The sequence below is a fragment of the Rhamphochromis sp. 'chilingali' genome (genome assembly GCF_963969265.1).
Source record: "Rhamphochromis sp. 'chilingali' genome assembly, chromosome: 7".
Taxonomy (NCBI): domain Eukaryota; kingdom Metazoa; phylum Chordata; class Actinopteri; order Cichliformes; family Cichlidae; genus Rhamphochromis; species Rhamphochromis sp. 'chilingali'.
This window is the reverse complement of record NC_137934.1, coordinates 11115557-11137286: the sequence shown is the minus strand read 5'-3', so window position 1 is coordinate 11137286 and position 21730 is coordinate 11115557. Positions and strand designations below refer to the sequence as shown.

The 21730-nt window shown below is 42.3% G+C and overlaps 1 protein-coding gene across 1 annotated transcript in view; it reads right to left on the bottom strand.

The window, feature by feature from the left end:
* Positions 1-1107: 1107 nt before the first annotated feature.
* Positions 1108-21730, bottom strand: part of cacna1c (calcium channel, voltage-dependent, L type, alpha 1C subunit) — a 227371-nt gene continuing 206748 nt past the window's right edge. The window contains exons 33-51 of the mRNA XM_080886828.1: positions 18153-18332; positions 15558-15695; positions 14200-14265; positions 13729-13820; positions 11230-11392; positions 10868-10995; positions 10477-10573; positions 10013-10115; positions 9678-9779; positions 9350-9477; positions 9094-9228; positions 7960-8324; positions 3440-3568; positions 3191-3318; positions 2987-3084; positions 2764-2860; positions 2570-2678; positions 2319-2487; positions 1108-2163 (exon numbers count right to left, since the gene is read on the bottom strand). Of these exons, the coding sequence (XP_080742954.1) occupies positions 1660-2163; positions 2319-2487; positions 2570-2678; positions 2764-2860; positions 2987-3084; positions 3191-3318; positions 3440-3568; positions 7960-8324; positions 9094-9228; positions 9350-9477; positions 9678-9779; positions 10013-10115; positions 10477-10573; positions 10868-10995; positions 11230-11392; positions 13729-13820; positions 14200-14265; positions 15558-15695; positions 18153-18332 (2931 nt within the window). The 3' untranslated portion in view covers positions 1108-1659. The remainder of the gene's footprint in view (positions 2164-2318; positions 2488-2569; positions 2679-2763; positions 2861-2986; positions 3085-3190; positions 3319-3439; positions 3569-7959; positions 8325-9093; positions 9229-9349; positions 9478-9677; positions 9780-10012; positions 10116-10476; positions 10574-10867; positions 10996-11229; positions 11393-13728; positions 13821-14199; positions 14266-15557; positions 15696-18152; positions 18333-21730) is intronic.

The window sequence follows — 21730 nt, the reverse complement described above, 5'->3', positions numbered from 1 at the left end:
CACATCCGCACGCACAAATATAGTTATGCACTCGCACACAAACACTACGCCCTGCTTCGTTACTTAAAACCTCTTAAAATTCTCCTAAAATAAACCGAGCAAAAATACATTTATAAGACCAGCACCCCGATTGTGCAAACAAATCAAGGATAAATTAAACCAATAACATCATGAATATAAAACAAAAATAGTCATGGCTAGCCAGTTTTGCACAATAATTGAACTGTTAAATACATAGTGGGCGTGGTCTGTAGAAATCGTGTGTGGCAGCAAATCCAGTAGGATTCCACGCTGAGAGGAAGAGGAGGGTCCTGGAGAAGGAAGTGTCTTTGATTGACGTCAGAGTCTGTTTTTCATTTCAATCGCTCACTCCCGTTCTCCCGCGCACCCCGCCATCTTTGTTGCCCCGTTCGACAAACGCACGCCTCCCCGAGGGCTGACAAAGCAAAAAGACTCAGCGATGGAGGGAGAGGGATGGTGAAGTAACCAAAGAGGAGGGAGGAAGGAGTGAGGAACGGCGAGGTATGAGGCAGAAAGGGGGGGCTCGCTGTCTCTGCTTAGCCACCCAGTGCTCCTGTTCGGGGCAGCGAGTGGGTGTGGCCAAACGAGGAAACCCGGTGGAGGAGGCGGAGCCAGATCACGTTGACAGACGATTCAAGTTTGTCTCTCGCTGGAGTTTTCCTGACCAGCGGTGGAATAAAAATAAAAAGAGCTGGCTAGCTTCCTGTTGGCCAGAGAGTGTCTTCCTCTGCCTGGGCCCCCCATCCCTATTGCAGCCTTATTGGGGCTGTTGGACCATCCCTCAAATCCTTCCCCCCCATTGGCTGGAGGTGGTGTGTCACCTCAATCCCACCTCCAGGCTGGCAGGGCTGTGCTCCATGGTTCCTTAGCTTTGGAAGAGGAGGAGAAATGAGATTTCAAACAGGGCTTTTTTTCATCCCTGTTTTACTCAATACAGCGCTTCATCATCAGTGAACCAAAGAGGAGGAGTTGACCTTTGACCTCAAGTGGGTGTGGTCAGACTGTAATCCAAACTGACCCCTTTCAAAAGCTGGTCTGCTGTCCCCTACCTGGTGTCATGGCGGCCAGACAAACAACAACAACACAAAGTAGGCGTAGGAAATGAAAACATTAAAAACACTATGTTGTCTGCAGGAGAACCATAGAAAGGACTTCCTGGCTGTGTTGTTTCTTGTCTACCTTCATTCAGTCATACTTCCCTTTGTCTCTTTTCTTTTTTGCTTGTGTCTACTTTTCTGCGCTTAACACTCTGAGGACATGATAAAACTGTGAGGCACTTTAGAGACACACTCAGACACGTGTGGAGAACACACGCACATGCGCGCACAGATAGAAAAAAAATCCTAGATCACACTGACAAACGTGCGTAAGCACACGCTCGTAGAGTATATCGCTTTTACAGCAAACATCCATCCATATACTAACTCATAGACTAACAGAGTCATAACCAAGTGTTTAAGGTTGCATCACTGGCCGCCACTCTCCAGAGCGACAGAGTGTGTTTGTATGTGTGTGTGTGTATGTGAAGGGTGGGGACAGACAGAGCCAGCCGCGGTGCTGTAAGCAGCACCTGACAAGCATCAGTCTCTGATGATGTCAGAGGGGCCAGTTCGTCGATCGAACCCATTAACTTGACTCCTATAAGCTTGTCACACACTCCATATCCTCGTCCTCCAACAGCCCGCTGTTCCTCTGTCGTGCTCCTCCGATCACAAGCGAGCCTCTGTAGTGCCCCTCTTCCCTCCCTCCTGCCTCCTCTTCTTCCTCCTCCTCTTCTGGTTCTCTCTCTCTGGCTAGCAGCTCCTGCCGCTCCTCTATAGAGGAGGGACCGTGTATGGAGCCTCTGCTTCCTGTAGCTTCTCCCCCACCTTCACTAGGACTCAAGCCGACCACTCGGTCCCTGTGCGTTGATGCTGCTGCTGCTGTTGTGTGGAAGGGGAGGACGTTGCCGTTAGGGCTGTGCTGAGAGGTGGAGGAGGTGCTGGATGTGGCGTTTGTGGGCGAGGTGCCGTTGAGAATGTTGTTGGCGGCGTGCTCCATCTCCTCGATGGTCATGTCGCAGGCATCAGCCAGCTCCGCTTTGGTCGCCTCAATGAACGAGGGGTCCTGAGCAAAATGACCCAAGCCCTCTGATATTAGGACCTTGACAGGGAAAAGATTAAGAGGGATGGACAGAGAGGAGAAAGGTTTAATGTGTCACGTGTTACAGTGTGGTGTTGAATATATGCTAAATAACAGGTAGAGAATATCCTTCATGATCCTATACACAGATACAGCTACATATAACTCATACTCACTGCCTCCACTAGACTGCCTGCGCTGCCGTGACACAGCGAGCTGGAGTCTTTCCCCAACAGCGACGGCACAGTGAGCGACACCGGCCTCGGTGCCCTTTGACTGGACGCTGGCATGCTAGGGGTGGGGCTAGGACTGGGCACCGGGCTATTCCCATTACTGTCATTGTACCTAGGAGGGGAAGTGATTTGTTTTAAACCTTAAAAACGTCACTTGTGCTTAAACTGTTTTTGGAGCAGCTTTATTTTCTTACCATGGGCCACAATTGACAGAGGGCAAGCTGGTATTGAGCTTTTCATGGGAGTTGGAGCCCTCTAGCCTCAGAGAGGGAACTCGCTGGTAGGAGGCATCACTGCATTGAGCTAAGGAAAGTATAAACATTAGTTAGAACTCTCTCACTGATTTAATATGACAAGGACAGAAAGTGCTTCAAAATTCTTGGTTAACCTGTGGGACTTGCTGGAGGTGTGGAGCACAGCCGACTGAAGAGGGTCGGTGAGTGGCTCCGTCTTAACAGAGGACTCAACCCTGCTACAGCCAGAGCCTGGAGGAGGAGAGGGAGAGAGTTAGAGAGGAGCTGCCGGGAGGATTATGATTTCTTTGCACATCTTTTTATGTGCATCTGTAACTCTGTGTGTTTGCCTCTATTATGTAGGCGTCCTGAGGCTACCTGATGATGTACAAGATGTAAAGGTACAGCCGTCTTCTGAGAGACGTCTGGCCTCGACTGTCTCCGGAGACACTCCAGATGGAAGGACGATCTCCGCCCTGACATCAATGCCACAAATATGCAAAAACACAGCACGTAAAGATGCGTAAATGACAGCAGGCGCAATTTATACGCAAGATTTTTTTAAAAAGTGGGTCTTCTCACCCAGAGAAGTGGGACAGAGGAAGACCCTCCTGGGAGACTGCCACCCTCCTCCTCCTCTTCTGTCGTCGACTTCCTCCGCTTCCTCCATGGGAGTCAACTGCTTACAAGTCTCATCGTGATACACCAGCCTAACAAGAGCACACAAGTGCATAAAATAAAGAAAAAAAGTTGTGAAATATTAAAGGCTTGGGGAATAAATGTGCTTTTTTTTCGTTGCTGTTTTTGAGTGCATATGTGTTTAAACGCTACATGTCAGACGAGAGCGAGTGGTCATCCTCATGGTACACCCTGTCTTCAACATAGCTCTCGTCGTATGTCTCCTCTGTTGACCCCTCCCCTCTTCGGATGATTGGCAGATGACTGTCACACGAGTCTGAGCTACAGACAAACAAGCAAACGGCCGAACAAACAAAAAACACAGAATGAACATAAAGACGCACGACACACGGAAAAACAGGAAGACAGACAAGTACATGTAAATACACTAAAAATTATTTGCAATAAAACTGAAAGGAGAAACCCATGGATGCTTAGCTACTGCATGTAGGAAGGCAAAGGAGGAGGAGAGTCTGAAAAGAAGCGGGTGGATATTGCAGCTATTTTCTTGAAGCAAAATGGTGAATAGCAATAAAAGGCAACACCTGGATTATAGCAATTGATAGCAAGACTGAAGTTCAGACATCTTTAAAAAACACAGAAGAGACTATATTCTGAAGGAATGTTGCTCTCAGGGAGCTCTATTTTAATACAGTACTTTTTATGCTGCTATCATCATTTGAAGGTCAGTAAAGTCCCAGAATCTGAGGCTATTGCTTTCTGCGAATCACTGCTTATCAGAGAAAAAAGCTGGAGCTGGCGTTTTTGGCGTCACTGGACAGAAGGAAATTTCCACAGCAACCTTTCATACAGTTGTCTGATAGGAAACTAGACTCATGCACCTTCTCTGGGCTCTGACAGGCTAATCACAAATATGTTCAGACCAGACCGAGTGAATTGTAAAAGTAGCGTAAAGAGCTAGCAAGACCATGTAGAGAGTCAGAATCTGTGGTACGATGGGTTAGGTACGAGACTTTCCCTCAGGAGACTAAGATTCAAATCCAATTTATAATATACTTGTGCTTGTCTGGTGCGAGGAGGTTATAATTCTCTTTGAGTCTCAAAGATGTCTTCTTCCCAGTCACATCCACAGTTGCGGTGAGAAGTTTATTTACATTCATCATGGGCATGAATGCCATGGTAATTTGGGGATGTTCTTTTTCCAGGGTGGAATAATTGTACAGCATACATCTTTAATAAGTTTAAAAACAAGATCTATATTTATTCTGGATTTTTTCTAATCCACACAGGTTCAAAAGTATACCCATGGGCTCAAATATATAGATACACCCCACCAATTTTCCATTAAAATTCCCTTGGCAAGTTCCACCTAGACCAGCCATTTGGCTCACCCATGTGGGCAGCTGCAAATATCAGTCGAGCTTAAAGGTGTCGGTTCTGGAGCAGAGGCTCATTTCTTGGTTGGCATTTTCTCAGCCCACTGGGATTTAAAATGCTTCATTGTGGATACTAACACTCGTCTTCCAGTAGTTTCTTTGGCAAAGTAGTGAAACATCAAAGTTAAAAGAGATCGTAGAACCTTCAGAACCACCTATTAAAATATTTAAGTTAACGCATGGACAAGCCAAGTGACTTCTGGAGAAATGTTTTATGTTCAGACGGAACAAAGACTGAGACATTTGACATCAGTGAAGTGAAGTAAAGATGAAGCTATGATCCAAAAAATGACCCCAAAAACAGATGACAGCAGGTTTTAGAATGGATAAAGCAGGCTGCCATTAAGCTTCTGCCTTCCCAAAGACTCAACTTCAACCAACCAATTTAAACGAACTCTGTCAATTCTGCTAAGAGTAGTCAAATATCCAGCCAGAATGATCCTGGAAGCTTGTTGAGGGCTACCAAATCATCTGGTTCAGGTGGAACTTTCCACAGGATATTTAACCAAATATTAGAGGGGGTGCATCTATATGCTTGAGCATGTATGTGTAGTTTTGACCCTGTGTGGATTAGAGACAATTCAAAATAAATTTAAACTTGTGCATGCAATTCAGTTTTTTTTTAATTATTAAAAATGTATGCAGTAAAACCATTCCTCATGGGAAAAAAAAACACAGTTCAAAGAAATCACTAAATGCTCCAAATGACCACAACATTCATGCCTACAATGAGTGTATGTAAACTTTTAACCACAACTGTATTTCATACCCAATACTCAAGCTTTAAGGAGACATTCTGGCATTTAATTTTTATTCTCTTCTTCTTCACCAGATGTGTTTTTACTTCCAAGCAACAGCACTTCAGTTTCCCAGAGTTTCGAATTAAGAGGCGTAATATGATGCCAAGTTTCAGTTTCAAGTCCCAGAATTTTTAATTTAATTTTTGTTAAGCAGCACATAAACCTCCCCAAACAACAGTGTGGTGAAGAAAAACAAATCATGTGGGAAAAAAACAATCAAACAAAAAAAACTAAAAATGCCAGATGTCCCTTTAATCAGCTAACGGTTCCACGGCAAACTCTGGGTTAGAACAACGACCTAACTTGATGATTTTGGCTAAGCCTTGGTGGATCTTAACCTGTTACTGAACTGATTAAATCCAGTCCATCAGAAAGCTTATACTTTGCTTTGCTTGCACTCAAGTGTATTATTTTAGATTCATTACTGTCCAAGTAGGCCTACTGAATGGGAAAAACTGCGGACATACATGCCAGCACACACAATCAGTTATCGTAACTAAAGTGTAAAGCTGGCTCAACATCCCAACAAGTGGGCAAAATAAATCAAGGCAATGATATACATATTAACTGACTGCTGTTTTTAAAGCCTTACAAATACAGTGACTTAATATGTGAAGTCGTTCAGAGAGGGATGCTAGTCGAAAGTAATTAAGCCACTAAAATCAAAATAAATGCAAAGTTTGGTAATATATTTTAACTTGACATGGAGCAATTAAAGCACAACTTTCAAAACATATAAACCAAATTTCATGAATATACAGTCACCGGCCACTTTGACAGGTAAACCTGTTTATGAGCTCATTAATGCAGATATCTATCAGAGTGTTATTGCCAGACTGCTTTGAGCTGATAGGAAGGCAGCAGTACAGCATCTCTAAATGCAACAACACTGAACCTTGTGCTACAGCAGCAAAAGACTAAAGAAAGTGCCATTCCTGTTAGCTAAAAACAGGAAAATAAGGCGACATTTTACACAAGCTCAAGCTCATGATGAAAAATGATCTTTGAAAAATACTGCTGTGACAATCAGATAGTGGACTCGGAATTTGTCCTAAAAAAAATGACAGGATGGATTCAACCTGCATCAATAGTACAGGTGGATAGTGATGCTTTGCACCAACTGATCATCGTTTTAACACTACGGCCAGCCTGAGTATTGCTGCTAACTATGTCCATCCCTTTATGTCCACAGTGTGCCCACCTTCTGATGGCTGCACATTATTTGGGGTGGCTGTACCTCAGTTGAGCAGGTCATCTACTAATAGGAAGGTTTGGTTGTTTGATCACTGGCTGCTCTAGTCTAGATCTCATACAAGTATTCTAAGGGCAAGATAATGAACCCCAATGTGCTCCTGATGCATCCATTGGAGTAATAATGTCTGTAAATCTTAAACAAAAAGCACTTTGGTGTAGAAAAAAGTCTTTAATGAATGAGCCTGAACTGGTAAATGAAGAATGTTGCATGAAACACTGAGTACTCAAATACAGCTATATAAGAATCAGTCCATCATGTCATGAAACTCATATAATCCCAAACTAATTTCTTGACAGTGAGTTCTATGCACACAAATGGCCTCCAAAGCCACCAGATCTCAGTCCAACCATCACAGCAGCAGACATCCAAGAAAGGGTCTCAGTCCAGTAGAGCACCTTTAGGATGTGATGAAAGGCAAGATTCACATCATGGATGTGCAGCCAAGAAATCTACAACAGCTGCGTGACGCCATCGTGTCAAAAGGCAGTTTGAAAACAAAACTGGGTCCAACCTGGTACTAGCAAAGTGTACCTATTAAAGTGGCAGTGAGCGTAGAGCACACATTTCCACATTTGCATTAAAATTAGCAAATAAGTATAAGCTTTCAGATGTTTGTATGTTTCTATACAGTGTCTAACCCAGATCTGTCATATTACACCCCCCCAAAAAAAAAAACCAGCATTCAGAGAAGCCTTGATAGGAAACGTTTGGCCCCATTGAACCAAACAGTCTATCTACAGCTTTGGTAGCTGATTTTTATAGTAACAGCATGTAGCCTGCTTTTTGCTATTGCAAAATAAAGCACTGTGTGCATAGCAACAAGTGTTACTATAGCACCCTGACAGCTATGTTATTTTATATGCCATTATGAGATTACAGACACACACACACACTCTCTCTCTTTCTCTCTCTCTCTGTCCCCTGGCAACATACCGCATGAGGCTGTCATAAAAACACGTCCTGCTCGCCACCAGAAACAAAAGACAGGGAAAGAAAGCAGGTAGTAAAAAGAAATAAACAGCTGAATTATTTATGTCTATATGGACATCTTTTTTGTTAATTATGTTAAAACAAGGCAGTTAAATATTTGTACTAATGCCTGGGCTATGGAAGAGGAAAGCAAATTATTCACAACACAATCAAGGAGCACATAAAGTAGGAAAGAAGCAGAAAAGTTCAAAACAAGGTGTAAATGGAAGCTGCTGTTGAGCCTGCACTCACCTCTTTGGAGGAAAGCACCATGCAGATCTTGGCAGCAGAATGGGGGTGAGTGGCTGCCCCGTGTGCCCATCCACAGTGCTTATAGATGGGCTCGGGAATCGACTGATGCCCTGGGTTGCCACTCCGGCCATGCCAGTGTTGTTGGCATTGTTGATGTTGGCGTTAGAGTCTGATGAGGAGTAAGAGGAAGGGGTGAAAGTAGTTGAATCCATGAGCTTCTCATGAGACGGGCTCTCGCCTTCACAAGGTGACCCTTTTTGGCTGATGTGCAAGGGACGCTGGGTAGTGAAAGACTGCGGGAAGGACCCACGGCCATCGCTCTGGTTGTAGTAGTTGACATGGTTGCCAAACAACCCTCCTGTGCGCTGTGGTGTGGGCGGAGACGGTTGAGATGGAGGAACACAAAAAGTTGAGAAGAGAAATGGAAAGGTTAAGTTAAAGAATATCTTAATAATGTACAGTACCACACCCCAACATCCATAATTCAAAACACTGCTTGCAGCAATGATGGGAATGCAAAGCAAAAAGCTTTTATCAAAAGGCAAAAAACTTCAGAACATTTTTAGTAAATGAAAGCAGACTGATAAAATTAAATAAACTGGACACTGGAGTTTTATTTTCTATTAACCTTCATTTTAGCTAGGCACAGACATTTGGCTGTCTATTTTTGGTACACAATGCAAATACAGCAGCAAAAAAAACTAAACAAAACAGCATATGAATGTTATAATGGTGGCGAAAATGAAAGGTCGATAGCATAACTCACCCTCTTACTGTAGAAGGAGCTGTGTGTATGTGTAAGTATGTAATCCTTACAGTTGCAGCGCTGACTATTTGTTTAGTGATTATAGTGTGTAAAATACTGCTGTGTTTATTAAAAACTTATTTTCATTGGACCCCACACATCCCCCCAAAATCCATAAATATAGTTCAGTGAGTGTAGCATTTTGTAGCCAAGCTATGTGGTGGAACATGAGGCTTTTTTTATTATGTCTTCTTGACTAAGCACATGCAAGAATGCATGTTTATGTGCATGATGCAATACGGCTTCAAGCTGGCGTTGATCATCTCTCTCTCTCTTTCTTTTTCTCTCTCTCTGGAGAGTGAGTGAAGGTGTGTGTATCCAACCTTTACCCTGAAGATATCGTCCTCAGACGCCGCTGACACAGGCTCCTTTACACCTTTATCCAGCTCCTCCTCCACATTTAGGTCTCCGGAGATGGCTCTCCTAATCTCCGGACCGATGTCGTGCAATGTCCGCAGGCCCGCCTACACACAGACACAGCAGTGTTGCTTACATATCATGTTGTAACCCAGGAGCAAATTTCGAATGTCAGAAATCTACTTCTGTAATGTTTAGCTCTACTGTGGACAAAACTTGTCTGTATACCTGCAGAGAGAGTGCGGTTTTGGGGGGCACCTTGGCCACCAGCCCTTGTTCTTTCCTTTTCTTAAACTTGCGGAAATATTCCTGGATGAGGAAGGTGGCGTAGAATTTCCCGACTGTTACCTCGTCATCTGCAGAAACAAAAAAACAACAACATCATTATTAAAAAAGATTAATGCTTAAAATTAACATGCTGCAAGATTTTTCAGAAACTCCACTGCAAGTGATGCAACCAAGGTTTTGACCACAGTAAGGTGACAGTAATGTCTATTGGAAACATTCACTTCTTAAATATTTGTGCATAAGAAACTGTGCTGCAGGGTGTACATACCACCAGCAGGGGGCACTACTTGATCCAAGAGCTTCATACTGGTTCTCTTCCATATCTTCTTCACTATTGCCCTCAGTTCCTCATTGGCCTGCTCCAAGTTCCCTGCACACACAAAGCACAGTATGAAGTACACATTGTAGATTCAAACTAGAATTTCCATAGTTGGAAATTACATTACAACCCCTCTATAAAATAGGTTTTAAAAAAAGTGGGGCAAAATAAGAAAACACGCAATTTCACATTGTGCTATCAAGTATGATGATGTGCCCACTGGTGCGTACATGTGTGACCTTTACAGTTGTGTGCTAGTGATTGCCCCCATACGTGTTTTTTACCTTCTGTCTTTATCCTGAGTGCGGTTCTGACCAGGGCAAACAGTGTGGCGTTGAACATCACTGTTCCGTCGCTGTTCAGAGGCATGTTCATCGACACCAGACGCTACGTGAGATGAAAAACACACGCACCTTTTTAACACAGTGAATTGCCCTAACAGCTGCCAACAGATACTGGCAGCTGACAGTTTGTTAAAAATACGCAGACAGCAGTTCAACTCTAAGGACGCTAATCTTTCGTTAGAGAGATTTTTTTGAGATATTTTCCCAGGTACGATTTGTTGTCAGTATGTGTTTTGAGTCATTGTGCAAGGCGTTATTAGCTGTGCATATGTCACCACTCTAATACAACACAACATGAGGATTTTTTTTAACTCATGCAGTGATGGTACTTGAGCTGTTATGTATATTTTTGATAACTCTGCAGCCTTGTTTAGGAATTTGTGTGGCCATACAAATGTATTTACCTTGCAAGCCACCCTGTGTGGACAGAGCTTTCCAAACCCGAGGGGAGGCTGGATTCTTCTGAGCAGAGTCACCACATCAAGATGTTTTATTCTCCCCCTAAAAACCAGCATAGATGTTGAATTTTAGAGACGCTCTACACTAGTGATTCTCAACCACGGATAGAGAGTACTCCAGGGAGTGTTTTTGCAGTAGAAACAGGATGCACGGACAGATTATTTCAACTACTTGAACATAACTAAGGATTTAATTAAAGAAATAAATTGAGCAGTTTTGAGCAGAAAGCTTCCCTGTCTACTAAACTATAAGCAGTAAAAATACACAGCCAAAATAAATGCATGAATATATGTTTGAAACAGATGAAAAGTGGCAAATATAGCTTTGTAAACTTACTTAGCTTCTGGGTCATATTCAGCCCAGATCCTCTTGAACTCGTCAAGATGATGTGGCCCCAGGATCGACCAGTCACGCGTCAGGTAGTCAAAGTTGTCCATGATGACGGCCACAAACAAGTTGATGATCTGGGGAAAATCAGAAATCCATAAGTTTCTATCGTACCACTCTAAACAATTATAGACCTGCCAGTTCAATCAACATGTACTACATTTCTCTACAGTCTATTAAATGTAACACACAATTTCAAAGTCATCTTTCTGGCACATTTTGAAATATGTTAATTTGCTATTTGTGGTTATGACAGTCACATGAAATACTCTCCTTTTACTAATTAAAATTAGATGTGTGCCTGTACTCACCAGGAAGGCACAGAGCATGTAGAAGCTGACAAAATAAATGATGGCAAACTGGCTGCCACAGTCCTCGTTGGACGAGCTGCTTTCATTGGTTGATCCTTTCTCACACGGCTGTTTGGGTGAACACGCCAGCATGATCTCCTGCCACGCCTCACCTGTTGCACATCTGATAGACAGACGCATGCACACAACCAACCAAATATGCATGGACGCCGACGCAAATGCCGGCGTGCATGCGGTTGTGAGAAAGACACACAACAGAAACAAAGAGGCACACATACACACATATTGAAATGCATGCATGTGCGCATGTATGCATTCGCGCATAAAAGCATGGAGTGAAGCACACACATGCACATTATTACAAAGACAAAAAGAGAGAGACGCAGATGTTAGGCTTTGTTCTTATTACATCTGAGCATATAAAATATGACTATGTATAAGCACTTATATATATATATATATATATATATATATATATATATATATATATATATATATACACACATATACACACACATACATACAGTGGGGCAAAAAAGTATTTAGTCAGCCACCGATTGTGCAAGTTCCCCCACTTAAAATGATGACAGAGGTCAGTAATTTGCACCAGAGGTACACTTCAACTGTGAGAGACAGAATGTGAAAAAAAAAAATCCATAAATCCACATGGTAGGATTTGTAAAGAATTTATTGGTAAATCAGGGTGGAAAATAAGTATTTGGTCAATAACAAAAATACAACTCAATACTTTGTAACATAACTTTTGTTGGCAATAACAGAGGTCAAACGTTTACTATAGGTCTTTACCAGGTTTGCACACACAGTAGCTGGTATTTTGGCCCATTCCTCCATGCAGATCTTCTCGAGAGCAGTGATGTTTTGGGGCTGTCGCCGAGCAACACGGACTTTCAACTCCCGCCACAGATTTTCTATGGGGTTGAGGTCTGGAGACTGGCTAGGCCACTCCAGGACTTTCAAATGCTTCTTACGGAGCCACTCCTTTGTTGCCCGGGCGGTGTGTTTTGGATCATTGTCATGTTGGAAGACCCAGCCTCATTTCATCTTCAAAGTTCTCACTGATGGAAGGAGGTTTTGGCTCAAAATCTCATGATACATGGCCCCATTCATTCTGTCCTTAACACGGATCAGTCGTCCTGTCCCCTTGGCAGAAAAACAGCCCCATAGCATGATGTTTCCACCCCCATGCTTCACAGTAGGTATGGTGTTCTTGGGATGCAACTCAGTATTCTTCTTCCTCCAAACACGACGAGTTGAGTTTATACCAAAAAGTTCTACTTTGGTTTCATCTGACCACATGACATTCTCCCAATCCTCTGCTGTATCATCCATGTGCTCTCTGGCAAACTTCAGACGGGCCTGGACATGCACTGGCTTCAGCAGCGGAACACGTCTGGCACTGCGGGATTTGATTCCCTGCCGTTGTAGTGTGTTACTGATGGTGACCTTTGTTACTTTGGTCCCAGCTCTCTGCAGGTCATTCACCAGGTCCCCCCGTGTGGTTCTGGGATCTTTGCTCACCGTTCTCATGATCATTTTGACCCCACGGGATGAGATCTTGCGTGGAGCCCCAGATCGAGGGAGATTATCAGTGGTCTTGTATGTCTTCCATTTTCTGATGATTGCTCCCACAGTTGATTTTTTCACACCAAGCTGCTTGCTTATTGTAGATTCACTCTTCCCAGTCTGGTGCAGGTCTACAATACTTTTCCTGGTGTCCTTCGAAAGCTCTTTGGTCTTGGCCATGGCGGAGTTTGGAGTCTGACTGTTTGAGGCTGTGGACAGGTGTCTTTTATACAGATGATGAGTTCAAACAGGTGCCATTCATACAGGTAACGAGTGGGGGACAGAAAAGCTTCTTACAGAAGACGTTACAGGTCTGTGAGAGCCAGAGATTTTCCTTGTTTGAGGTGACCAAATACTTATTTTCCACCCTGATTTACGAATAAATTCTTTACAAATCCTACCATGTGAATTCATGGATTTTTTTTTCACATTCTGTCCCACTGTATATATATATATGATTTTTATCCATTCAGTTTTGAGTTCCTCTGCTTATCAAGTGTCCAAGTATACTGTCATTCTTAATGGAGACTCAGTGCTATTATATATTCCATGTAGGGGTGTATCCAGAATAAGAAAGGATAGACATTTTTTGAACTTGAGGAGAATAAACTTGGTGTAATGCTAGTAAATTATGTGTGATTCCATCCTTTCAGGTTCTGTGGTTTTTGTCCCCCTTCATGGAATCTTACCATCATCACAACCAAGCAGAAAAGAGGAAGAAAACCTTCAGGGCGTTTGTCGTAAATCAACATCAAGCTGTTTTTGGCTGCTCCCATATAGACTAGCATGTTTGATTTGGCAGTTTTTAATGCCAGAGCAGTTACACAAACAAAGTATACAGATTAGGAGAAAAGTGGAATAACAAAGACGATGAGGGAGTAAAAAAGAGCAAATGCCCAAATTAATCACCCTTACCTGAAGAGCAGCAGCACCGCCTGAGGGAATGTCTGGAAATTGTTGTTCCTGTTGATTTGCATGTGGTCCCGCAGAGCTATCTTACCAAACATCTGTATAGGAGGGGAGGGTGTAGTCACAGCACACAGCATATGATGTCAGCATTGACAAGTGAAAGTCGGTCACATTTAGTGGCCAGACATCCCCCAGCAAATCAAACCAAAGTGTCTCCTACTCATCGTCAGTGAAACAAACAATACAACAGCTTCCAGGTGAAACAGAGAGGAAGCAGAGAGACAAAGACAAACAGTAACTAAAGAGCAACAGAGAGAGGAAGATAATGGGAGAGCAAAATAACAACTTGACCAAACAGGAACTCTGAGTGACAAGACTCCAGGGGGACAGACACAGGACGGAGGCTTGCTAAAGGAGAGAAGGTGAGAGAAGATAACAGTGGGAGGGAAACAAGGGGATAACAACCTGACAGCTTACCTGCATGCCAATGACGGCGTATATGAAGAACAGCATCACTATAAGCAGAGCTACGTAGGGCAGAGCCTGAAGAGAGGAGAGATGCATCAGTGGCAAGTTTTCTGCAGGCTTATCCTACACCAGAGCTGGAGTCCATTCATTTTCATTCAAATCTCACTCGTCCAATTAATCTTCAAAGTCACAATCTATTATTTTCTTTTCTTTTTTCTTTTTTCAAACTTGTGAAAGTGAATGGATCTGCAGTCTTGTGTGGCACAACACCAAAAACAATCCAGGACAAATCATCTGACTTCAGAGTGAAAAACCTCAGCAAAATACAATCTGTTCTCTGGACTTAGCCAGGAGATCAGTCCCAACATACAGCACATGCACCAAACAAGGGCAGAACATTGTTTTTCTATATTAAGATGCATTAGCAAAAGTGCAGGACTGTGCTCCTGGCTAATATTACTCCTGTGTATAGAAGGGCAGGGCCAAGTCATGATGAATAAATGAAAAAGTTAAAGCCTGCTCATAAATTAAATAAATTCTATAAGCGCACAAAATGTTAATGCATAGCTCAAAATGATATTCACAACCACTGCTGATTTTTAAGCCTGTGGTTCAAACAGGCAGCAGTAGTACAACATGAAGTGGCCCGTCTCAGCTAACGCAAGAGAGAGAACAGATGATTTTAATGTCCCCACAACTCTCTATCAAATGATTTCACTTTTTTGGTGGAGTGCTTCGTTAAACAAAACTTGTCTACGGCTTAACTCGCCTACGGGGAATGGTGAGCTCTCAGGGGTTAGTAGTAGGGCGCAGGGTGTTTGACGGTAATAAATAGAAGAAGAAGAAGAAGAAGAAGAAGAAGAAGAAGAAGAAGAAGAAAGAAAAGAGGAGAAGTGGAAAGACGAAGAAAAGATTTCTCGTTAAGGTATGGATTTTTTTTCCTGTTTTCAAACTTCATAATCTGCTTCTGTAGTTAGACTCCCAAACATCCTCTCCATTACCTCACACCATCCCTCTTTTTTTTTTTTAAATAGCATCTACCTGACCTTCTACGCAAGTAAGAGGTGGGGATGAGGAGGGACAAGGCGAGGCAAGGAAAGGTAGCTTGTGAGACTCTACCAGGCTGGATTTACACAAGAACAAGGGCATTTATAGCTGCATGCATCTCAGAACTGAAAATAATTTTTAAATTTAATTTACAGACTTTAAATGTGTGGTTAAAATTAAAATGTCTTGTAAAATCTCTTAAAAAACAGAACTTAAGTGAAAGCAAATAGAGCTCTGAAAGGAAGGACAAAGAGAGCCACTTCTCCCTGTGTAAACCCAACCCCCCTATTCTAGCATGTTGTGTCCGGTTCTCCCCTCACTTGGAAGGATTTGATGAAGGTCCACAGCAGGGTCCGAATCCCTTCCCCGCGAGACAGCAGCTTCACCAGCCTCATCACGCGGAACAGCCGGAAGAAGGTGATGGAGATCCTGGCGTTCTCTTCAGAGTTCTGCAGTCCCTTTTGGTGGGGTTTGGTGTTTTTTTTTTGTTAGAAAAAAAAACACAGGACGCATGGGAACACATGCAGATAGATAGGGAAATGAAGCAAACGCACACGCACACACACATATACACACGCACGCGCATAAATGATCATGAAAACATGCATATGCACACAGACATACAAGTAACATTTGTATCCATATTTCCACCCACACATATGAGTGTTAATATGAATAAAAGGCACACACATATGCACACACACACACACACACACACACACACACACATACAGAGTTAATAAATGGAAACTTGCGTCCTACAAAATCCCATCAAAATCAACTGACACAAGAGATCTGGGAGAGAATCGGGCAGTCATGCTTACGTGTATGACTTCATGGAAAAATCCCTTGACATTTCTGATTGAATCCGCTTCATTCATGTTTACAAGCATCTGATACACCTTAACGCTGTTTCTTTGACCTCACCACACCGCCACCATAATCACAACAAAGAAAGCGTCCAATTACAGGTAAATCTAGCCATGCGCTGACATTTGACAAACAGGCTTTTAAACACTTTTGGGACCTCTGAAGTAAATCTTCTGCATTTATTCTGCACTGCTATAGACTAAAAATCTAATATCTGAGACTGGGACGGAGAGTCTTCCATCGATGGAGGTAAGCACTCTCATAAATCACTGTTAACAACTCACGGTAGATACAATACAAAAATCCGAGCCTGTGGGCTGATTCCTGTTTCAATAAATCATGCAGACAGGCTAATTGTTTGTCACAGATAAACTGGCCACCTGGAGAAAGAAAATCCAAGGATGATATTCCAGAGGATAAAGTTATTACTGCCCAGTGCAGTGACAGCCATGTAGAAACACTATTTACCTGTGTGGTAAATCTCCATATCTACACCATCTGTGTACTGTGATCTTCTAGGTCTCTTTTTATTTACAGAGCCTCTAGTATTTTGCATCTCCAGACATTTACGCATTCAATTATTTGAATTTTTGCTGCTTTATTAGGTAAAGTTAGCTAAGGTTTCTGTCATCCACAGGAAATAAGTCTGCGATAAAATATTCAGCCATCTAGCAGAGTGCTATTCTAATACAGATTTATTTATTTATGCTGTTCCTGCTCGTTCTCCAGGACAAAAAGGCAGAAAAACAAAGGCAACATCAGAGTTTTTGTACAGCACGATGCACACAACACAGCAGCTAACGGCCAAGCTAAGGAATAAATATCCACAATTTACACCACAAATGACAGCTGAATCGGGTGAAAGCAAGGATATCGGCTCATTAGCAATCCTAATGACAAAACTAGTTATGCAAAATTAAGGAGAAAATCTCCAGTTCACCATTATCTGACTGGCCAGTATGCACAAAACAAACCTGACTACACGCAACGTGTAACCAGAGGAGAGCTGTGCTACATCTTTCGTCACTGTAACAATGAAATGTGACCCAAAGAAACACGGCATCAGCCTCTCTGACCTCTGAATCTGCTTTGCCACTTGTATTTTTCCAAGAAGCCATTAATTCTTTATGTTAATCCCACAAAGAACACACAGTGTGCTCCCACAAAGAACTTGCCATTCTCCACACATCCTGCTGCAGTTTGGGATAACAGATGTTGCACGGTGCGTTACTTTTCAACATATTACTGATCTGATTTGCATTCATTATTTGCACTAGTTACTTACTTTGTGTTGCAAATAAATCAAAGTTTGGAAAAATGACTAGTCACTTCTATTTTTATGTAATTCTGGGATAAAAGCTTGTTGACAAGTAACCGATAACATGCATTATCCCAAACTCCACTGCCAGATATGCTAAAAGTGGCACATCCTTCTGAGGAGTGGAAAATCACAATTCTGTACTGCATGTAAATACCACAATTGGACCACAGTGGGCACCATTGCACCATTGAAAGAGTGGGGGTGGTGGTGGGGAGTGAGCAGAAGAAGTACAGTGACAGTAAGTGTAACAGAGAGAGAAAGAGAGCCAAAGACAGACACTAAAGATAAGGAATTGTTGGAAATATTCAGAGACAAATCACAAGACTGATTCGTAAACAGACAGACAGATACAGACAAAGAGACAGATACAGACAGATAGATCAGTGGAGAAGAGTGAGAAAAAGAGAGACAGCGTGACCATGATGGCTCGTACTGATGACGAAGCGCGAAAGATACCACTTCCATACGGAGGGCAACTTGCAAGCCATGGGGAGGAAGTGGGGGCAGCTTGCGCCATGGCAAGAATGACAGCCACCAAGGAAAGTCACAAGACTCCAGTGATACTAGGCCTGCATAACGTACAGTGTCCTTCACCATATAGGACTACACATATATAAACATTTAACAAAGCACAAACAACAGCGATATATATCTCGGCATGCTGCAGAAGTTAACAGCATGAGCGACAGAGGGGGAGATGACAGGGTGGACGAGAAGATCATACCGTGGATGGCATAGCAGAGGGAGGGATGGAATGATGGAGGGATGAAGGGATGGTGGAGGAGGTAGGGCGGCGGGCGAGGTTACCGTCGGAGCGTACCATTGGCCTTACCACAGGGGGGTGAGAGGAGGAAGAGGAGGAAGAGGAGGACGAAGAGGACGAGGACGAGGAGGAGTCAGCCGGCTTTAAGGAAAGGCAACAAACATCAGCACCAGAGTAGCACCTTGGTGTGTGTGTTTGTGTCACGGTGCAAGTGTGTTTATGTGTGTGTCTGTGTGTTTTGTTTGTTTGTTTTTTTGAAAACGAAAAAATAAATAAATCACAAACCGACAGAGTTCAATCTCTGATCGAGACTCATATGGTGGTGAATAAATATAATCTCATCAGAGCCAGATATTAGAGGGAGATATTTGTGTGATATTACTGCATCTAGAGAGTGACCTATCCTCTGCGAGGGCCAGATCAGGCTGAATCACTTCTTATCAGAGATACTAGAAGACTGAAACATGTAGTGATGAGAGATGGTGGGAAATTTCTGTCCTTGAGGGACAAAAAAAATGAATAACGCTCAGGAGCTGCAACACAGGGGGTGAGAGTTGTCGTAGAGTGTGTGTCTATGTGCGAAAGCTTATATGTGTATATGATCGGGGATAATTTAAGTGAATCTACATTTAACCAAATTTACCTACATTAATCAGGTGCATCTTTCACCAGAGAATAGTCACAATTCATGTGAAATTAAGCTTTTTTTGGAAGTTTTACTTTGAAGGAAGCATCCACAGTTAAGATGCTGGTAAGATAACATATAAAACTCTGTAAGTTCCACTAACTGCAAAGACGATGCTAGACTGTGGAAATTAGAGCTTGTGTGTGTCTGCATGTACTAACGAGCACACAAACCTTGTGCTGTAGGGAGCCACCCACTGGTTTTCCCCGGCACTGCAACATTTCAGACTGCTGGGAGTGATAGATTAACTAACAGTTCAATCTATGACTCGGAAGCGCGTCACTCTGCGTTAGAAATGGCCGTGTTGAAATACCCCTCACAAAATAAACGCATCATTACTTCCTGTCCTTGTTTTCAAAATCAAAAAGGTCTGAGCGGGTGAGTTTAAAGGAAGAGAGAAAGAGGGTGTTTAAGAGACACAATAGGAAGGAAATTAAGGAGAAAATTGGGAAAGAAAAGGAAGAGTAGAAGAAGGGACGGAAGACATGCAGGGAAATTATTTTAGAGAGTTGGAAAACAAATTAAAAGAGGAAGAAAACAAGGAAGGAAGGATGAGGGATTTTATGGGATTTCAACAGGGCCATCTACACGCCTTTATGATAACACACACACATACTAACAATGTACACAGAGTAAAAAGTCTTTACGATGCACCACTTCTCTAAATAGAAAACGTAAATAATAGAAAAACAAAAGTAATAATCTCTTCACATAAAAAAGGAGATCAGGCATAGCAAGCCTGAAGAGAGAATATGACTATATGTGCATTTGTGTGAGCGTATGAGAAAACTGAAGTGCAATCGGGGGGGCGATGAGGGAAGGGAAGGTTGGAAGAAAGGGCAACTGTAGGAAGGAGGGAGGGATAAAGGAAGGATCTGCAGGAAGGAAGGACGGAAGGGTATAGGGGAGGAAGATAACCTGATTTATATTAAGTGTGGACTAAGTAACAAACTAAAGGCATGTTTGAGTGTTTTTCTGAGGATTATGATTAAGGGCCATTGTTTGCAATGTGCTTTCATTTCAAATTGAAATCAAAGCTTTGACACAGAATCCAATTAAACTTAAAATATCCTTCATTTATCTTCTTTTAAAACAGATCAAAAGTAAAATATTGATACTACACTGAATTTTTGGCCCTGGAAGATCCTCAAATAAAATATACTTTTAGCAAAACCCAAATTTAGTCCTAAAAAAATAATCAAACAGTCAAATTATAATATATACACAATATATAGGCTGAACTACAGTGCAGATGTGAGCACATTTAAAATGGATCCGAGTTGTTCACTCACATTGCACGGCAATTTTTCCAAGCAAAAAATTTCATCAGTTCAGTCAGTTTAATGGGTAACATGTGTGTCATGGGATTATTCTTACCCGTTAATTTACGTTACAGAAGCTCGAACATATTTTTGTTTCATTTGTCATATTTATGTATATTTTAAAACACATGTTTACATATAGAGCGGATAATTGTGGACCTCGTAGGGCATATGAAACACACGAGAGACCCATGTTACCCAGCTTTCATTTTATGTGAGCAAGCTGCACCGCAATCAAACGTCAAAGAAAAGACAGAGAAAAAGAGAGAGATAAACATCCATAAAAGAAGAGTTCAGTGCATTGAAAAGGCTCAGAAAAAGAGAAGGAGGAGGAGGATGGAGAGGAGAAGAAGAGGCATTCCGAAGATAGAGAAAGAGATGCAGTCCATACTGGCATTGTCCGCAAGACACCGCTCAGAGCAAACCACTACTGATCTGTTCAAACTACTGCTACTCAAACCAAAACCAAAACGTAAAAGAAACCATACAAGGTTTAAGAAGCACCCGCAGGTTTCTGGGGAGAATTAGAGATCCAGGATTAAGGGGATATTCGGTTTTAATGACCGGAAGATATGCGGCTAATCTAAGTCAACCAGGCACCCAAAGGAGCGGCGAAGTGGGTGCATTTAGATTGGATGTTTTAAATATTTACTACAGGCAAAGTGATAAGGTTTTAAACGCCAGCCTGTTACTGCACTCCACTGTACACTCGTGTACATTTGAGAGATGCGACTAAGGAGATGGCGGCTGTTAAATACATTCACTTGTGCTTTCGTGGCTGATGCAGTCGCAGGCTAAGATTTTAAATGTCTATGTGACAGGGCCCCAGTTCAAAAACGGTCAAGAGTTCTCAGAGTGCGGAGGGTTTCTTAAAAAAAAGACACCGGAAAAGAAAAAAACTACAGGAGATAAAGACAGAAAAGGTAGCTTGGGCAGCGCATCGCCCAAATTATTAAAAACTACCAGAGGAGAAAATGAAGAGGAGGAAAAAAACAAACAAACTTGGGGCATGCCTTTAGGTTAGAGGTTAGAAAACAATATGATGAATCATTCAGAAGGAATTGCAAACCAATTAACCAAATCAATCAATCTCTCAATTAACCAACTCACTCAAATCAAAGGCAATCTCCAAACCAAAGTGCTAAGTGCAACATCAGCGGCTTGTATAGATGACAAAAGTGGATATCTCTGGCCCAACACACCTCAGTCTTAAGGTGGTTATTCAACCTGTTTATTTAAATTGACATTTGTGCCTTTCTAAACAGGAGCTTCAAGATCAGATACATTATTGAAGATACTTTATGATCCTTTATTGAGTCCCTTGACAGCAAATTGTTCTAATAACTAAATAGAAAAATGAAATAAAGAACATATCTAAGCATACCCAAGCAACGATAAGCAGCTTTGTCAGCCTCTCATGGGGACAAATGCCTTCCTCATGGCATGAATACAAGCGCTTAGCTCATACATGCCTGGAATACAGTAACTGTACTGTATTTGTATGCCTCACCGGTGCTATCTGAGGAGGAAAA